This window comes from Globicephala melas, chromosome 8 (assembly GCF_963455315.2).
Source record: "Globicephala melas chromosome 8, mGloMel1.2, whole genome shotgun sequence".
Lineage (NCBI taxonomy): Eukaryota > Metazoa > Chordata > Mammalia > Artiodactyla > Delphinidae > Globicephala > Globicephala melas.
The window spans coordinates 65,271,901-65,289,502 of NC_083321.1; the positions used below are offsets into that span (position 1 = coordinate 65,271,901).

At 36.1% G+C, this 17,602-nt stretch overlaps 1 protein-coding gene across 1 annotated transcript in view; it reads right to left on the reverse strand.

Moving 5' to 3' along the window:
• NOX4 (NADPH oxidase 4) overlaps positions 1-17,602 on the reverse strand; it is a 147,851-nt gene that overhangs the window by 38,600 nt on the left and 91,649 nt on the right. The window contains exon 13 of the mRNA XM_060303886.1: positions 515-596. Within this exon, the coding sequence (XP_060159869.1) occupies positions 515-596 (82 nt within the window). The remainder of the gene's footprint in view (positions 1-514; positions 597-17,602) is intronic.

Sequence of the window (17,602 nt, forward strand, 5' to 3'; positions counted from 1 at the left end):
CAGAAACTAACACATCATTGTAAAGCAATTATACTCCAATAAAGATGTTAAAAAAATACGGCTTCCCTGGTGGCGCAGTGGTTGAGAGTCCGCCTGCCGATGCAGGGGACAAGGGTTCGTGTCCCGGTCCGGGAAGATCCCACATGCCGCGGGGCGGCTGGGCCCGTGAGCCATGGCCGCTGAGCCTGCGCGTCCGGAGCCTGTGCTCCGCAGTGGGGGAGGCCACAACAGTGAGAGGCCCGCGTACCGCAAAAAAAAAAAAAAAACAAAACAACAACAACAAAATATATATAAATGAATCCTTACATTTAAAGGACAGAAAACAGGAAACCAGATGAGGGATTAGCTGTGAAGAGCTTGAGACATTATAGTGCAGGAGATGCTCTAGTTAGGTTAGGTTTTTCAGGCCTTTTCAGAAATCCTAAAATGGAAAAATTTTTTCTTTGCCCTCCCAAAGCTCGTCCATCATTATGCCCATTCCCTTCACAATACCTAGAGAACTCCTATTGCTTACTTGGGATAATTTCTAGATTGAATGAAGGGCAGAATCTCGGAGTCTTGACTAGATGGAGGAAGGAGTAAATCTCGAAATCGTTCTGTCAAAAGAAAAATAAACAACAGGCTATGAAAAAAGTCATAAAAGAATTTCAAAATAGAATTATTTCCTATTCTTTTAATTTGTTAACTATTTTGACTGCATATCTTGTATTAGAAATTTACCCACCATTTTATGTACTACCAAAATAGGTTTTTATTTCACTTTAATGACTATGCATATTTTTCTAATTAAGATGTCATAACAACTGCATATATAAAAATAACAAGTATTTAGTATTAGTTTATACTAATAACAAATTAGTATAAACTAATACTAAAATCTTATAATTGAAAGGTTAGAGGAAACATATATGACCAATAAATATACCAAGAGATGCACAAACTCATTAGTAACCTGGGAAATGAGAATTAAAACCACACACCATAAGATAGCATTCACATTATGTGGCATTCAATTGACAGAAATTAATCTCACAAGACCAAGTGTTAGGATTGTATCAACATAAGCTCTTATATAATTCTGGCGGAAATGCAAGTTGGTGCAATAGCTTTGGAAAACAATTCCGTATTATCTTTTAAGTTTAACTTTTGCATACCCTATGAGCCAATATTTCCTTCGCTAGGTATATACTCTGCAGAAACTTTCAAATATGTCTCAGGCAGAAGAAAAAGAATATTCATAGCAGCACTGGTCAGAACAACATAAGTGGAAACAACTCAATTGCCTAGGAACAGGAGAATGGATAATTTCTGGTATATTCACACAATAGAATATTCATTGAAGTGAAACAATGAATTCAGTTACAAATAAAAACACAGTGAATCATACTAGTATGATGTTGAGTGAAAAAAATACCAGCAGATTACATATAGAAGAATATTATTTTTTGTTGAGTTAAAAACTAACTAAGCAATGTGTTATTTGGGTATGTTATATATGAAACAAAGAAAACCAGTGAAAAAAGGGATGATATACACAATTCAGGACAATGGTTACCTTTTAGAAGGAGTGAGGAGATGAAATAGGAGAAAAGCAAAAAGGCAGGTGAAAGAAATTGTCAATAAAGTCATATGTATTCATTATAGCATCATAAATCAGTGAATGAATGAGAGCCAGAAATTGTCCAATGATGACAGTGGGTCATGAACCAAGAATCTGATTAATACAATTCTGTACTCATGAATTCATAACGAAGGAAAGGGGGAGAAAGGGAGGAAAAGAAAGAGGAAGAGAAAGAGACAGGGAGGGAAGAAGTGAGACAGGAAACAGAAAAGAAGAGAAGGGAAAAATGGAGTGTGGAGAAAGGAAGAATCCTCAGTTCTACCTTAGAAATAGTTATAACGAAAAGCTATCTGCACTGATAGAGCAATCTATCGCTCTAATACTGATCCCACATTTCTAGGATTAGATAGTCACTATCTCTAGAGTCATCCCTAGGGAAGGCTTCCTTGATCTCTCCTCTTTCTTTCTTTCTTCCTGCCAAATCTGGAATAGATGGCCCTGCTGGGTACTCCTAGTACATTCTGTGCTACGCTCTCATGGAATCTATCATATTACATTTTTACTGTTATATACATCTGTCTATCCACCCCTCCCCCTCCTCCTAGTAGATGGGTATTGTGCCACCAGGATGCAGAACACTATCTGATACATATTAAGGTGTTAGATAAATATTTGTTGGAAGACTATTTCTGATTTCCATTTTTACTGGATACAGAAAACTGTTTGCCTAGGTTAATCTTAACGCCTTTTAGAAGAGCCCCACTGGTCATCAATCAACCATAAAAAGCCAGGGGACCTGTACTCTAGCCTGGACAGAGTCACACCATCAGGCTGAGAACAGAGTACAAAGCTGAAACGCTGCACTGCAGTAACCATCACTAACAAAAGGTGAGTAATTTCCACAAAATACTGAAAATCTACACTTGACGATGACTCACCCTTTCCAGGCTACTGAATAGCCAGACGTTAAACATTTGTGAGTACAGTTGTTAACAAGTATGGCTGAGAAACAGGATGTGGATTTTATACTCATATTTATTAAAGTAGATCGAATCAGATGTTTAGCTGACCTCTACTCTGCATTTTGTTTTCACCACTCTGACAGTTCTTACAATACACTTGGAGAGGAACTAAGAAAATTCAAACAGAGGTGGCTGTACCCTACAGTCCACAAGTCCAAGAAAGCATACTTTATTTTTCTCTCCTTTAGGCACACTTACTCTTTAATTTGAGTTCATATTTTTTAAAATTAAATTCTATTATTAACTGATATGCTGCTTTGTTTTTTTTTGTTTTGTTTTTTTTTGCGGTACGCGGGCCTCTCACTGTTGTGGCCTCTCCCGTTGCAAAGCACAGGCTCCAGATGCGCAGGCTCATGCTCATGGGCCCAGCCCCTCCGTGGCATGTGGGATCTTCCCGGACCGGTGCACGAACCCGTGTCCCCTGCATCGGCAGGCGGACTCGCAACCACTGTGCCACCAGGGAAGCCCATATGCTGCTATTTTTCATCAACGAAATTCATGATTATTTCAATGAATGAAATTCATTGTAAATTTTTCTGATGACATGACCCATGCTTTTCAGTCTACTTCCCAATTTATGTAGCATCCCATTAAATGAGTGATTTGCAGTGTTTCTCTTTTTCCTTCTTTTGCCCCCCATTTATGCCTTTCCTAAAATGGGTCTTGAAAAATAGAAGCAAAACCCAACAGCAAATATGAACTTTACACATCAAGTAAAGAACTGTTCAATCAAACAGTTATATTAAATGTGATATATCCTTGGGTGCTGAAAATTAATATAAGTTTAAAAATCTCTGGAGATGACATTATACTGATAGGACTAAAAAACAAACAAAAACCCACCCTCTACACACACAGCAAAAGTAGCATATAAGAGATCATTTATTACGCTACCCAAACTATGAAATCTATAATTAGTATTCCTACATCTGGAGCATCCTTTAATCTGGGTATCATAAATGCAAGGAATACCAAGTGAACATGAAGACTCTTGAGTAGCTAGCGCGACTGTCAAAAAAAAAAGTTCACATATACACAAACAGAAAATATACACAGTACCTTAAAACTGTCCTTTTTAAATTTTCCATTTTTATACCATATGTATAAATTCCTAAATGAGAATAATTAACTTTTTCCCGTAAAAGTATAATGATTGCTTATTTTTTCTTTATGAGGATAAAAATAAATGATAAAAATTATCCTTAGAAAAGTCCAAGTAAGTGAAAAATTGTTTCAAGTGCTTACATTAATCCTTCTTTAGTCTCCTAAATTTCAGCTATTAGCACCCCATTCTTTATCTGATGCTAAGGAAAAGACCAAAATAAATTGATGTTTCCTCTGTTAAATAGCAAAAATTTTAAAATAGTTCTTCTTTTCTTAGAGTAAAATGTCACACCAGCTGATCTGCTTTCTCAGTAGGCCCAAAGTCTGTTTCTTAAGAAAAGGCAGTTATCCAAAAACTAGAGCTCAGTCCTTTCACAGGGCTTCTTAGAACAATTTCATTAAAGCCACTGAAAAGAACCAGAGGATTTTCTGCAAAGTGATATTTTGATGAGCTGACTAATGATGTGATAATGTCTGACCATAATCTTCTACCAGTAGGGGATATATCTTAATTAACACAAGCTTTTGTAGCCTTTCACCCACTGTTTCTTTCTCTCATTCAATCAACAAAAGGATTCCCAGGCAACAAGACCTGGATGACATGCTGCACACAATTACATTAATTTGGGTTCCCTGGACAACCAATTGTGAGACAATATACTTATTTATTTGAAAACAAAGATGAGAAAACTAAAATACTCTTTCCAATTTTAACAAACTGTTTTGTACATTTACTGTGACTCAAATTCTTTATTTTCCCTTTAGTGGAAAATAGGCAATCTGCAATCCTCCCCAACATGCAGAACGTAACAAAAGCAATAAACATTTGCATAACAACAAAAAACAGTATGCATATATATTCTTGGAATGAGAAAAAATAAAGTCTTCTCTCTACCACTATAATAATAAGGAAGAGAAAAAGCAAAAAGCACAGTCAGCAGGTAGCCTCCAGCTGTCAGTTACAACATCAGAGTCTGCCTTAGGTGCAGGGGAATTGCCTTTCCCAGAACAGCTCAAATCCAGTGACTGAACAAGGCAGGGGTAGTTTAGCTGTACACAGGCAACTCTGATGGGCAAAATTTGCTCCAAAGCTTCCTGCCACTTTGGCTGAGGCTTCATAGAGACTACATGGTGTTTCAGGTTCTTCCTGTACCCAGTTTCACTGCCTTCCTCTTCCCTTCACAGGTGTGGATCTCTAATAAGCATTTTACATTCACAAATTACTTCTCAGAATCAGTTTCTGGTGAACCCAACCTGCAACAGGTGGGTTTGACAGAACTCCACTTTGTCCTTAGAGCTTCTGCAGTGCTCTTGGTTACTACTGGGTGAGATGCATGAATGTGTGGTTAAGTCAGAATAAGTCATTTCCTTTCCAGCTCTTTCCAGAGGTAACATAACTAACACCTTCACTGCAATACAGATGCTCGTTGTTAAGAAGAGTTGCTCTCAGAAATGCCCTCAGACACACATACCCTGGGACAAGTAATACCATCTAATCTGGGCTGATGATGGGAAAAATAAACAAGTGGCCTTTCAGGGCACATAGTATACTAGCCAGTTGCACCATGCCCCATGCTGAGGTCCATAAGACGCACATGGCCATCAAGCCTTCAGGTGACAATGTCAGGGGAAATGTAGAAAATTATAATTTAGGTTGGTATGAAAAATGTATAGGAAATAGAGGTTAAACAGTCTAATGTATAGGGTAGCCTGAACACTCTTCTTATAGTGGTTTTGTCCCTTATCATGAAATGTAGTAACTTATTTCAACAGTAATAAGCTAAGAAAAGATAATGATTAATTTAGAAGTAAACATTGGGACTTCCCTGGTGGTCCAGTGGGTAAGACTCCGCGCTCCCCATGCAGAGGGCCCAGGTTCGATCCCTGGTCAGGGAACTAGATCCTGCGTGCATGTCGCAACTAAGAGTTTGCATGCTGCGACTAAGAAGTCCGCATGCCACAACTAAGAAGTCCGCATGCCGCAACTAAAGATTCTGCATGCCACAACTAACACCCGGCACAGCCAAAATAAGTAAATAAAATAATTTATAAATAAACAAACATTTAGAAAAATAAATATTAAATTTATTTGTCTTTGTCAAGAAAGTTGGTGATGAACATGCAATTTGAACAAAATGTTTGTATTTTGCCATCCACCCTGGAAGCCATAACAATTTCACTGAATACATGAAAACACTCAAATCTCTTGATAATGAATCAGCATCTACTTCAAAAGTTATTCATTATTTTATGAAAAGACTGGTCCAATGATGATAATTTAACACATAAATATGTAGAAGGTGCAGTAGGTGATCCATGTCATGAAAAAAAAGTAATTTGACAATAACTGGGATCCAGGTGGTTTGGTCTTTGTGCATAGTGCCAAGCTATTCATCAAAAGATAATAAAGCTATTCTAATTTTATAGAATTGCTCAAAAACTGACCATTAATACATGGGAAGGTGAGTTGGAATGAGAAAAGATTATATTCGAAGTGTCCACAAACATCTTAAACTCTCTTACCCTCCTTCCACTGATTGTCTATCTCAACATTCTCTACTGCAAGGCAGAGTTTATCCCCCAAGGATCTCTAGCTTGTATTTTCATGTTAGGAAGAACAGGTACTTGTTTCATTTTTCTTTTTCTCTCCTAACTTTCCTTTCTACACTCAACGTCCTGTTCTTTCTCCGTCTTGCTCTTTTTTTAAAAAATGAAACTTAATCCCTTCCAATGAATGTTCTTCTCTCTCACTTCTCTAGTCATTTTCTACCCACTCCATTTACTGTATCACAAAAACCCAATAATATCAATAGTTCCCAAAGACATCCTTTTCTTTGGAAAGGAAATTATACAGGAGAAAATAAGCTGGTCAAGTCCATGTTCTGGTTAGTGAGGTAGGGACTGGAGGCGAGCTCTTCAAACACATACACTTTGACAGCTTTTACACAAATACAAAAGAATGGGGTCTACCTATTGGAGTTAAAGAAGAAACAATGGCATGGATGAAGAGGTAAATTTAAGACTAACAACAAGACATGAGAAATGTTCCTTTTTACCTAGAAGTACAAAACACCAAGAGTAAATTATGAAAAAAAAATAGAAAAAAGGAGAAAAAAAGGAGAGTATATTGATAAGGGGATTCTGACAGTGGCTAAGTGTATTTATTCAATTCATGCATTCTGGAATTAAGGTGGATTCAAAGACCCACTGGGCCTATGGTGATACAGAGTAAAGCCAAAACTATTAACTTCCTATAAGAAGTTACTGGTCTACTGTAGTAAGGTTTTGGTTCCTAAGAAAATGGTGTCACCTTAGAGTCAATGTTTAGTTCCCCCAAAGTTGAATATTACTTTCACCCATGCACAGCCACCCTGCCAAATGGCTACAGGGTAAGAGGATCATTTAATAGTTTAATTTTTGACATGTAGAAGGGTTTTTTCTCAAAGGGACTTAACCAACCCTTTATTAAAGGTGTTCACAATCTATGAACTGACTCAGATCTAGGAATTGGATGAAGGGCTGTGACTCTCTACTGAGATGATTCAGGTTATGCCTCTGTTTGCCAATCTTTGAGTTTTCTTTTCATTTGTACAAATCAAGTAAGACTTTACTAGGCTGTCCTTCTACTTGAGTCCTAAGGACACCATGGTCAGTCAACACCAAAGATCTCAACAGGTCAATCTATTCTGATCACTGCTCTGGACATGCTGCCCATAATGGTAACCACACCCAGCTTGAGTTTATCAGTTAAGTGCTGCCTTGTAACCCCTGCCTCTCAGAGACCTCATCATCTCCACTGAGTTCAAGCAGCCCAATGATAGCCTCTCTCGTTTGTCATTCTCAGCCTGCAAACTGTCACCATAGAGCTTTTCAAGTGTTCTAGAATGCCTATCACCAATGTATTTCTCAAAGCTGTAGTGAAAGAATCGTTCATGAGCGTTTAGTTAAGGGGTTGATAGCCATCATATATAATAAGTTCTCTTCAGCTTTCCAATCTCTCTAAGGTATTGGATAACTTCATCTACAATATATCTAAGACGTCTATAAGCATATATACCGAAGAGTTAAGAATAAATATGGTTAAGGATTTGAGATGGAAGTTTAAAAGGCATTAATTTTTATTTTATCTGTATCTTGTTTGTATTTTAAAGAGAACTTATATAAGAGTAATCATTTTTAAAAAGATAGATGTGTATACTATCACACACACACACACACACACACACACACACGCCTTCAAGGGCACTTGTCATTTACACTCCCTACAGTACAGCTTTTGTAACACTATCCACTCCTCTACCTCCTGAGGAAGACATAACACTGATGCAGAAACAGCATGCATGCATGCACACACACATACACACATGCTGCTTAAAAGAGAAGGTACAAATTAATATTTCCCATAATATTTAGGAAGTACTACTTAAATATACAAACAAAATTTGCATATTTGAAAAAATTTTTTTCAGCAAATCTTTATGATCATGTACTAAAAATAAGGCACCAAGTTAGGTCCTCAATAAACTAAGAGTCTAGTAAGGAAGGCATATGTGTTATCAAAAGAGATGTACACTGCAAATAAATAAGTGATAAACCCGTACTCTAACAGTCCAGAAGAATAGAGCCACCAGCTTTGCCTGGATACATCGGTAATAAAAAGCAAAAGAGGCAGAGAGGTTTTATAAAAAAGTGAAATAAACCAAAAAGAAGTTCTTCTTATCCATGACGTTAGATGAAATGAATAATTTTGCTAGCATTTTTGCTGTCTTCTATATAATCAGTTAAAGCATCCTTTATTCATTTATTCACTCACTCAACAAACTTCCATTAAGTACCTATTATTTGTCACACACTATGAACAAAACAAATTGTAATTCTCAAGGGCAGCCCTGTTTATCACAAGGAAATGCCAGGACAACAAAAGAACTGCAATGCAATTACAGCCATGATGGGGCTCAGGGCAGGCTGCCCCAGAATGTGCCACTTTGGCATGTGGATTATTCCAAGCTAAAGACAATCAAGGCCCAACAGATGCAAGAAGAGCTTCTTACCTCCTCCTCAACTACCTAAAAGAATTTAGATAACGGGCCTTACCAGGAAGAGAAGTATTACCAGCCATAACTTTTTACATCAGAAAGACTTATCTGCATGGCGTGGGAAACATTTATTTACCAAACATTTGCTCTTCCCATCTTCCTGTGAATTGTCTTCCTCCCCTTTGAAGACCCCTACCTGCTTCTCCTTAGCTCAGCATGGCACATAATTCTCAATTGCCTAACTGGCAAGAAGCCACATCTCTTTGGGGTTCCCATATATACGAAATTAGATTTTTTTTTCTTGTTAATCTGGCTAAGGTCAATTTAATTATTAGGCCAGCCAAAGAATCTAGAAGGGAAGAAGGAAAAAGTTTTCCTCCCCCTATCTACTTGAAAAAGAATTTAGAATGTAATTACAACATTACTTAAAGAGGGAAAGAAAAGCTGTTCTCCTAGGGATTCAAAGAAATTAACGGTTTGTCAAAATTCGGTGTTTTATTTTCCTTAGGAAAAGAAATATGCACACTAATCTTAGAAGAAACAAATTACTTCAAAAAATGAGAATTAAAGGGCAAACTTACAGAGAAGTGCATCCAAACCAACTAGAAAGATACGGAGTATAAATTTTCCTTTTCTGAAAAGTTCAGATCAAGTAAATGTTCTTTATTACCATGGTAACTCAGTATTGAATAACAATAGTTGCTATTTAAAATATTGCTTTCAAAGCAACATCAAAGGCATTCAAATTAATACTATTTTAGATAAATCAGAAAATCTAGCTGCAGAGCAAGAATATTTTCCTATTAAAGATATAGACAAATCTTCTGTTGATAAAATTCAAATGGAAACGGATTGCGATTTTAGAAGAAAAAAACAATCAGCGGCATGCTCTGGTTATATAAAACTACCTTTTCCACAAATATTAAGACCAATATCAAAGGAATACAAAAAAACAGAATCTTATACTTGTCTTATCCAAGGGAGGAAAAAACAAGTCCATACTTGTAACTCAGAAGATAAGAACATAGAGCACAATGTATACAACCAGAGCTAATAAATGAATATGAACACTAATAGGTGCTAGATAGAAAACAAACATAAAAATCCCATATTTGGCACTTATCCTCCACAATATTCCCTGTGAGATTTTCTCAACTATCCCTCAATTTATCTGTTATCATTCCTACCCTATGTGGAATTAAATTATCCACATTTTAGGATATATTTCTCTGAAAAGAATTATACAGCCTTACATCAGCAATGAGCTGGTGAATGAGAAAATTATATCAATGCAACAGGTTGTAGGTGAGGAAACTAAAAACCACACTGCCTGACTGACTGGCCCAGGGCCATATGGCTAGCAAGAGGCAAAGAGATTTAAAAAGAAAACAAAAACAGAAACAAAAACAAACCCCCAAAACTCACAGTCAAGTGTTCTTTCCACTGCATTATATTGCCTCATTCTTGGGAGAGAAAATACTGTACTTCCTTTCCTGGCCTCCCCCCTCTCTTATTTTCTTCTTGCCTAAGGATTACATAATAAGAGAAAAATGCAGCAAGGTCATATACAATCTGTGTGCCTTCACACCTGGTACTTTTAACAGTGTAAGGTCTGGAGGTAGGCCATGCAGTATTACACAAAGAAAAACTATTTAATGGATGCTTTTATTTTCAGAGCAAGCCCAGTGATAAAAGTCTATTCCTTTAATATTCATTATTCTAGTTCCTACTTGTTAAACATACTATTTTAAAAAAAATCAAAAAAATCAGCTTTTGAAAGAACTGCAAACAGACTTGTTGGCCTCTAAATACATCAATGAATCAATGTCTGTAACTGGCTTTCTTATAAAATATGAGTTCTATTTCCACCGAAGCTAAATACAAAAATTGACAGGGTGAAAAAAAAGAACAGAGGTTTAAGGAAGGTGAAAGCAAGTAACAGAGGCATTTTCAGTTGCACATATTATTGCTACTAAGCTTTCCACAATCTACCTCTTAAGGAGAATGTTTTCTTTTCGTTTGTCACAGCAAATGCACTTTTTTGACAACGTTGGCATTCAACAAAGGAAACACCTCAAAGTGATCAAGGCTCAGCTTGATACTAATTCAGTCCCTGCTTTCTGCACAAACTCAGTACCCCCTGGGTGCATATTCAAGGAGGAATAGGCAATTTTATCCAAAGAAACTGGAGGGTTTTTTAATGTTTTTATGAAGTTCTAACCTAAAACCCTGGGCAAACAAAATTACTGGCATGAAATACATGGTCCTTTAAAACCTATCAAAACCAACCTGGCAGTGGGAATCTTCTCTGTTCTTAAATACAGGACCTCCTGGTCAAAGACCAAGCCTATGAAATGATGGATTAGGGAAGAGCAACAAGCAAATATATGAATTCACTTCCTTCATTAGGTTGTTTCATTGGATAAATTTGAGTCCCCCCATCTCTCTGGCTTTTTTATTGCATGTGCATTCCCGATGCCAGGACTGCTTGTCCTTCTTTTAACCAAATCCTGTCCAAGATTTCAGGACCAACTAAGATTCCCATTCCTTGAAGAGGCCTTCACAAACTATGCCTACCAGTGATAACCTTTGTTTTTATTTTCAGCATAATAAGGTTAGGTACTGGAGCAGAGATTCTTAATCTCCTGTGGACTATACAGTGAAGTCTAATTTGTTTATCTGGGTGTTGAATATTCTTTAAACAACTGGCTCCTACATATCTCTGCAGCCTTATCTCCTAATATTTCTAACTATGAATTCTAAGCTCAGCTGCATTAACATCTTATTGTTTGCTATGACATCATGCCTTTTATGGCAATGTGTTCTTTCTTCCAACAGTGCCCTTTTCTGCATAGAAAGCTCCTACTTTAACCTCTGTGTTCCAGCTCAAATGCACCTCATCATGCCCACATAAATTTTCTGATTTCCTAAGGCAGAATAAGTTAAATCCTCTTAAAGAACTCTAATTATCTATCCATGAGAGAAAATGTCAATATTTTGCATCCTCACCAGCAATAGATTATTATTATTAATAAAGAAAATCTTTGTTAATTGATAGATGAAATATGGTATTACGGTTATTCTAATTAACATTTATTTGAATATTATTATGATCTACTCTGTTCACATAGTTTATCCATTTCTTTTTGCAGCTTATTTCTTATTGAACTAAACAAGCTGTTTATATATTGAAGGTTTTAGTGTGTATTTACTATAAATTTTTTTTGTTCAATTTCCTTTTAGTTTTTGGCATGATTTTAAAATTTTTATGTAGTTAAATCTACTTACTTTTCTCTGTGAATTCTTCCACAATAGAATGATCCTTCATATGGAGAGTTTAATTTCTATATTTTCTTCTGATGCCTTTACAGATTAACATTTTTATGTTAAAGTACTTAACCTATCTGGAAGTAATTTTTGGTCATCTGAAGTAAAGATTTAATGTTTTTAAATAGTTAAGTGCCAAATGCTTTAACTATTTACAAACCAACACTTCATATTGATTTACAGACCTTCCTTTATCATATGATATATATTTTCATGTATCAAAGGGTCTGCTTCTAGGCTATTTTCCTCTGTTAATATATTTCTTGTCACTTTTGCTCTAGTGCCACAGTACTTAAACTTCTTGAACTTTATAGGAGGCAGTGTAGTAAATTATAAATTAGCACATCCTTTAGCATTATATGAGCCTGAGTTCAAATCTCAGCTCATCCACTTAATAGCTTCATGTTCCTAGGCATATTATTTAGCCTTGTAAATTCTTAGTTTGTTTGTAAAATTCATTTTACTTTATAACATGTTTAAATAGAGCCAGTCCTATCTTGTTATTCAAATTTTTCTAGATTTTCTTGTTACTCATTTTTAATTGTTTTCTTATGCAGTTTGTTTATGTAAAACTTCAAGTGCTGTCAAAACTTGAGTTGAGATCAAGGTATCAATTATCTTGTGTTTAGAGGTTAAATTTATTTTAATAAAAGTTGAAAATCAGTGGCTTAATCTTAAAAAAAAAAATAGTCCTTCCAGTGCTTGACATATTTGGTTATTTATTGACCTCTTTCACCTTATAAATTTATTTTCCCCTTCTGAATATTTATAGTAGTTTGTTTTTTAAGAACTAAGGGTAATTGTGCCAAGGAGACAAAAAGGGAAGACAGATGGATTTGTTTTCAGATATTCATGTGAGCCAGTAAACGTGGTTGAAAAAGTCAAAAAAAAAATATTATTTTTCTTCAAATAATATTCGAAGTTTTCTTCAAATAATATTATTTTTGATCTTGAGTTCTGATTTTAATTGAAATTATATTAAGGCTGTAAATTATTTTGGGAAGAATTAAGAGTTTTAAATATTTTGCCTTTGTATCTAGAAAAACTGCATGTCCCTTTCAACTTTTCTATTCTTTAAAAAAAATCTTTAATTTTCTTTACATCACTTGATTCTCAGTTCTTACTGAAGTTATATCATTTCTTTTTCCTCTGTGACTTCCTCTTAATATGGAAAAATAGTGAACACCAAATGGATGCCTTTGATAGGCTTAGGAAATTTCTTGTTAGAAGTTTACATCATACAGGCCAAGACCTCAAATAAATAAATAATAAATACAATTAAGAACTTCTTTTTAAAGGATGATTTGAAAAATATTGCCTGTTTCTGCTCTGTGGAAGAAACAAGAATAGGAATATTTATTTATGTAAATTGATTCCCAGGCCTAAAAAAAAAGAAAAAGATAAATTCTCATTTCTATTGAGTTTGCATCTTAACCTTGGTTGTCTTTTCTACTATGTTCTCTACAAACTCTGGAAGTCTGTATGGTTGAGTACTATATCTCAACCAGCAAGGACACAATATTCCAAACCACCACTGAACAGTCAACCATGCTAGCAGCAACAAAAGGTTTTCACTATTATTGTGAAATTGTAATGTCAGAGGAATACATCACAAATAAGAAGAAGGGGCTGGGCGAAGAAAGGATGACAAATCACTCAACTATTCCTAAAGGACAGTCTAACTCTTACAATGTATTTTCTTATTTGCTCCAATCAGAGGCATAACTTTCTGCTAGATATTGTCATTGAAAATATTGGGATATGCAGAGATTTCTATGTGGACCTTCTTGGCTTTCCCTTCTTTCTAGCTATGTGGGTAGCCACATCCCAAGACATTTTAGTAGTTTCTCAATACAGTGCCAACAAAAAATAAGATTGCCTTCTATTTTTAAGCTCTTCATCACTCTATGACAGACCATTTTACCTTTTCACTTTATTATCTATCCAAAGTACATTTCTTGGTGTTCCCTAGCATTCCATGTCCACAATTTGTCACCTCCAAATTTTCTCAAAATCTCATTTCATGGAAGAGTTTAGTTTTCCCATTCTATTTATATTTGTTTATGAAATCCCACCCTTCTCCTCTGTTAAAGTTCAAAAATCATAATAAGAGCAATAGCATTTTTACTAGACTCTATTCCCAAAGTTCCCTTACTTGATTGCCTTTGAATCCATGGAAGATAAGTATATTCCTTTGGGATTAACATACTTAATGTCTTAGGTGTGTTCATTTGGATGTCCCTAAAGAACACTGTCTGTGTGATTATAATCCATTAAGTTACAATTTTGCTTTAAAAATTACAATTTGTTTAGAATACAGGAACTATATTCATTTTTAGCTTCCTTTATAAAGTGCTTAGCAATCGCATCAAACAAATGAGTATTTAAAAATGTTCCTCATGATAATGATAATGGCACAGAATCCTTGTCTTTTTGGCTTTGGAATTATTTAGTCCCTTACCACTGATTAGCTTGGCAAAATAACCTATTCTTTCTTGACCACCCAGTACATTATTGTCATATTTTTGACATTGCTTAAGAAATTACGTTACCAATAAAATTCCTCACTATTCTTTTTTTTTTTTTTTGGCTGTGCGGCATGTGGGATCTTAGTTCCCTGACCAGGGATTGAACCTGTGCCCCCTGCAGTGGAAGCACGGAGTCTTAATCATTGGACCACCAGGGAAGTCCATCACTATTCTTATTTTCCTTAATATTATATAGTAAATCAAGCAGAAAATAGTAGGTAACAGAGAATCCAAACTTAGGAACAAACAGTTCAGAATAAAAACGTAACAATCCATGCAAAAAAACCACTTTGCTATAATAATTCTACTTCCAGGTCCAGAAATTATATAATTTGCTTATTTTCAAAAATAAGAAGTAAAACTCTTTATTGGATAAAAATCCCCAATTTCTGTATTTTCCCTATCTCTGGTGTTGTAAGATAACTGAACTAGAATAAAACTTAATGAGGAGTGGATTCCAATCACTTACTAAGCAATCTCTATATTTTCTGTGGCTTTATAAGTGAACTATCACCTACTAAAAAATGACAGCATAGATTTCATGTTCATAAACCAAGAAACCAAGGGGAAAACAATTTATCCTCTCTCCTGAGAAAAGATGGGTATTTATATGGTAATACAAATTTCTCATTTCCCTGATAGAAAAATTTCCTTGAATTCTGAGACTATGAAATATGCAATTTAACCACAGCTCATATTTATTGAATGATTTATTATATTATGATAGCAAATGAGTTATGTTAAATTCCATTATATTAGCTAATTAATGGTCCTCAGTGATTTCCACATAGACTTACATGGCGCTAGAGTTATAGTGTTTCATTATACAAATAAAACATACTTTAGGACATAATATGTTAATCCTCACCCTGCCCTAGGTAAACAGGTATCTATCTATTTACCTAGATAGATACACAAGTAATTGCATATGTATTTGTTACTCAACACCCCCCGCTAATTAAAGGACAGATCAATATAAATTCAATCCCTATCAGAGTTCCGAGGCAATTTAGAAATAGGAAGAATTTAGAAATAGGACCATTTGCTATGTGCTTCTCTTTGTATACTAACTCTCTCTACTTACTGGTCTCCACTTTACTCAGTAATTCACAGCAACTTCTACCATCCTCAAACCTCTTCTCTGCATTTTCCCAAAAAGGTGGTTTTTATCAGGTTAGCAGTGATGCCCTCTCACAGTTATTGTTCAGTCCTACTTCTTTGGTCACCATAGATCATTCCCTCCACAGAACTTTTTATCTCCTCAGCTTCCTTGATGCTATGACAGTCCTTTAATTTGGTGTCTTTGTTTCTAACCTGGTCTTTCTCTTTTCCAATCTGTACAAAAAAACAGCAGGGGGACCCATATAAAGTACAAATTTGATTTCAGTTCCTGTTTTAAACCCTTCAGTTTTCCACCAACATCTTTAGGAAAAAAGACCAAGTTTCTTAGTAATTCCTACAAGCTCCTCCATAACATGACCTCTGGATATGGTCCCAGCCTGCCTTCCAACAGCATGACATTTTCCTGACTTTCCATGATACTTCACCCCTCTGTGCTATTATTCAAGCTATTTTTCTCCCTGGAAAAATCTCCCACTCTAGACAAGTCCTATTTTTCCATTACACTCACTTTGGCCCAGAAAGCCTCCCAAATCTCCCTCCCCTGCATCTGCATCCTCCATTTTGGTGAACACAGCATGACATTATGTATCTGAACCCTGCCCCACTTACTGGTGATTTTTCACAAAGCAGAGGATACACCTTCTTGCTTGCCTACCTGCCTTCTCCCCTTCCTTCCTTCCTTCCTTCTTCTCTCCCTCCCTTCCTCTCTTCACTTAACAAATATTTACATTTATTAGGAACAACCATTTTAATGGACCCTTGAGTACAACGGTGAGCAAAAAGAGATACAGGCCTCTATCATGATAATGCTTATAGTATATCGAAGAAAACTTGTTACACCAATGATCACACTTTGAATATATAGTTACCAATGGAGATAAATTTCTCAAAACCAGAAATACAGTGATGGCAGCATATAAGAAACAACACCCCAAATTGAGGTGTCTAGAAGGCTTCTCAGATGAAGTGGCTCCCGGGCTATGATTTAAAGATGCTAGGTACCTAAGTGGGTAGGGGTGGGAAGAAGTGGTGGAGGGTATTACGGGTATATGGATCATGATATATATATATGGTGGGAGGTAACAAGGGAAACAAAAGGAGCAGAAAAGCCAAGGTGCTCTTGTGCAGAGAAGAAAAAACTGAATCAAGATAAGAGTAGGTCAGGGTCCAAGCAGGGATGCCTTTTTAGGCCACTGTAAGGATTTTTTGCTTTATCCAATGAGCAATGGAAAGCTATTAATGTGTTTGAGGCAAAAGCAGTGATTTAATCGGATTCATGCTTTGAAGTTTCTATGGTTACAGTGCAGAGAATAGATTGGAAGTGACAACTATAGTGAATTTAATCAGGAGTGGACCAATGCTGGTTAAATCCAACTCCCCACCTGCTCAATAGCTAATCTGAAGAAGTGGGCCATGCTAGGAAAAAACTCACAATTATACTGACTTCTATCACTTTAAATTTTGGACCACATATCTCAGTAGGACTCTTGGCACAACTCAGAAAGGGCATCATGCTTCACTCATGAATTTACTATTTCAAATGATACATTACACTTTCTTCCTTCTCCTCAAAATTCAAAGTACTTCCCCCCTTCCTCATTCTCAGTGAAAATCTTACTATTTATTTCACTAAGAACACAGAAAGAGGGACTTTCCTGATGGCACAGTGGTTAAGAATCCGCCTGCCAAAACAGGGGACACGGGTTTGAACCCTGGTCTGGGAAGATCCCACATGCTGTGGAGCAACTAAGCCCGTGCGCCACAACTACTGAGCCTGCATTCTAGAGCCCATGAGCCACAACTACTGAGCCCACATGCCACTACTACTGAAGCCTGCGCACCTAGAGCCCGTGCTCTGCAACAAGAGAAGCCACCGCAATGAGAAGCCTGTGCACCACAATG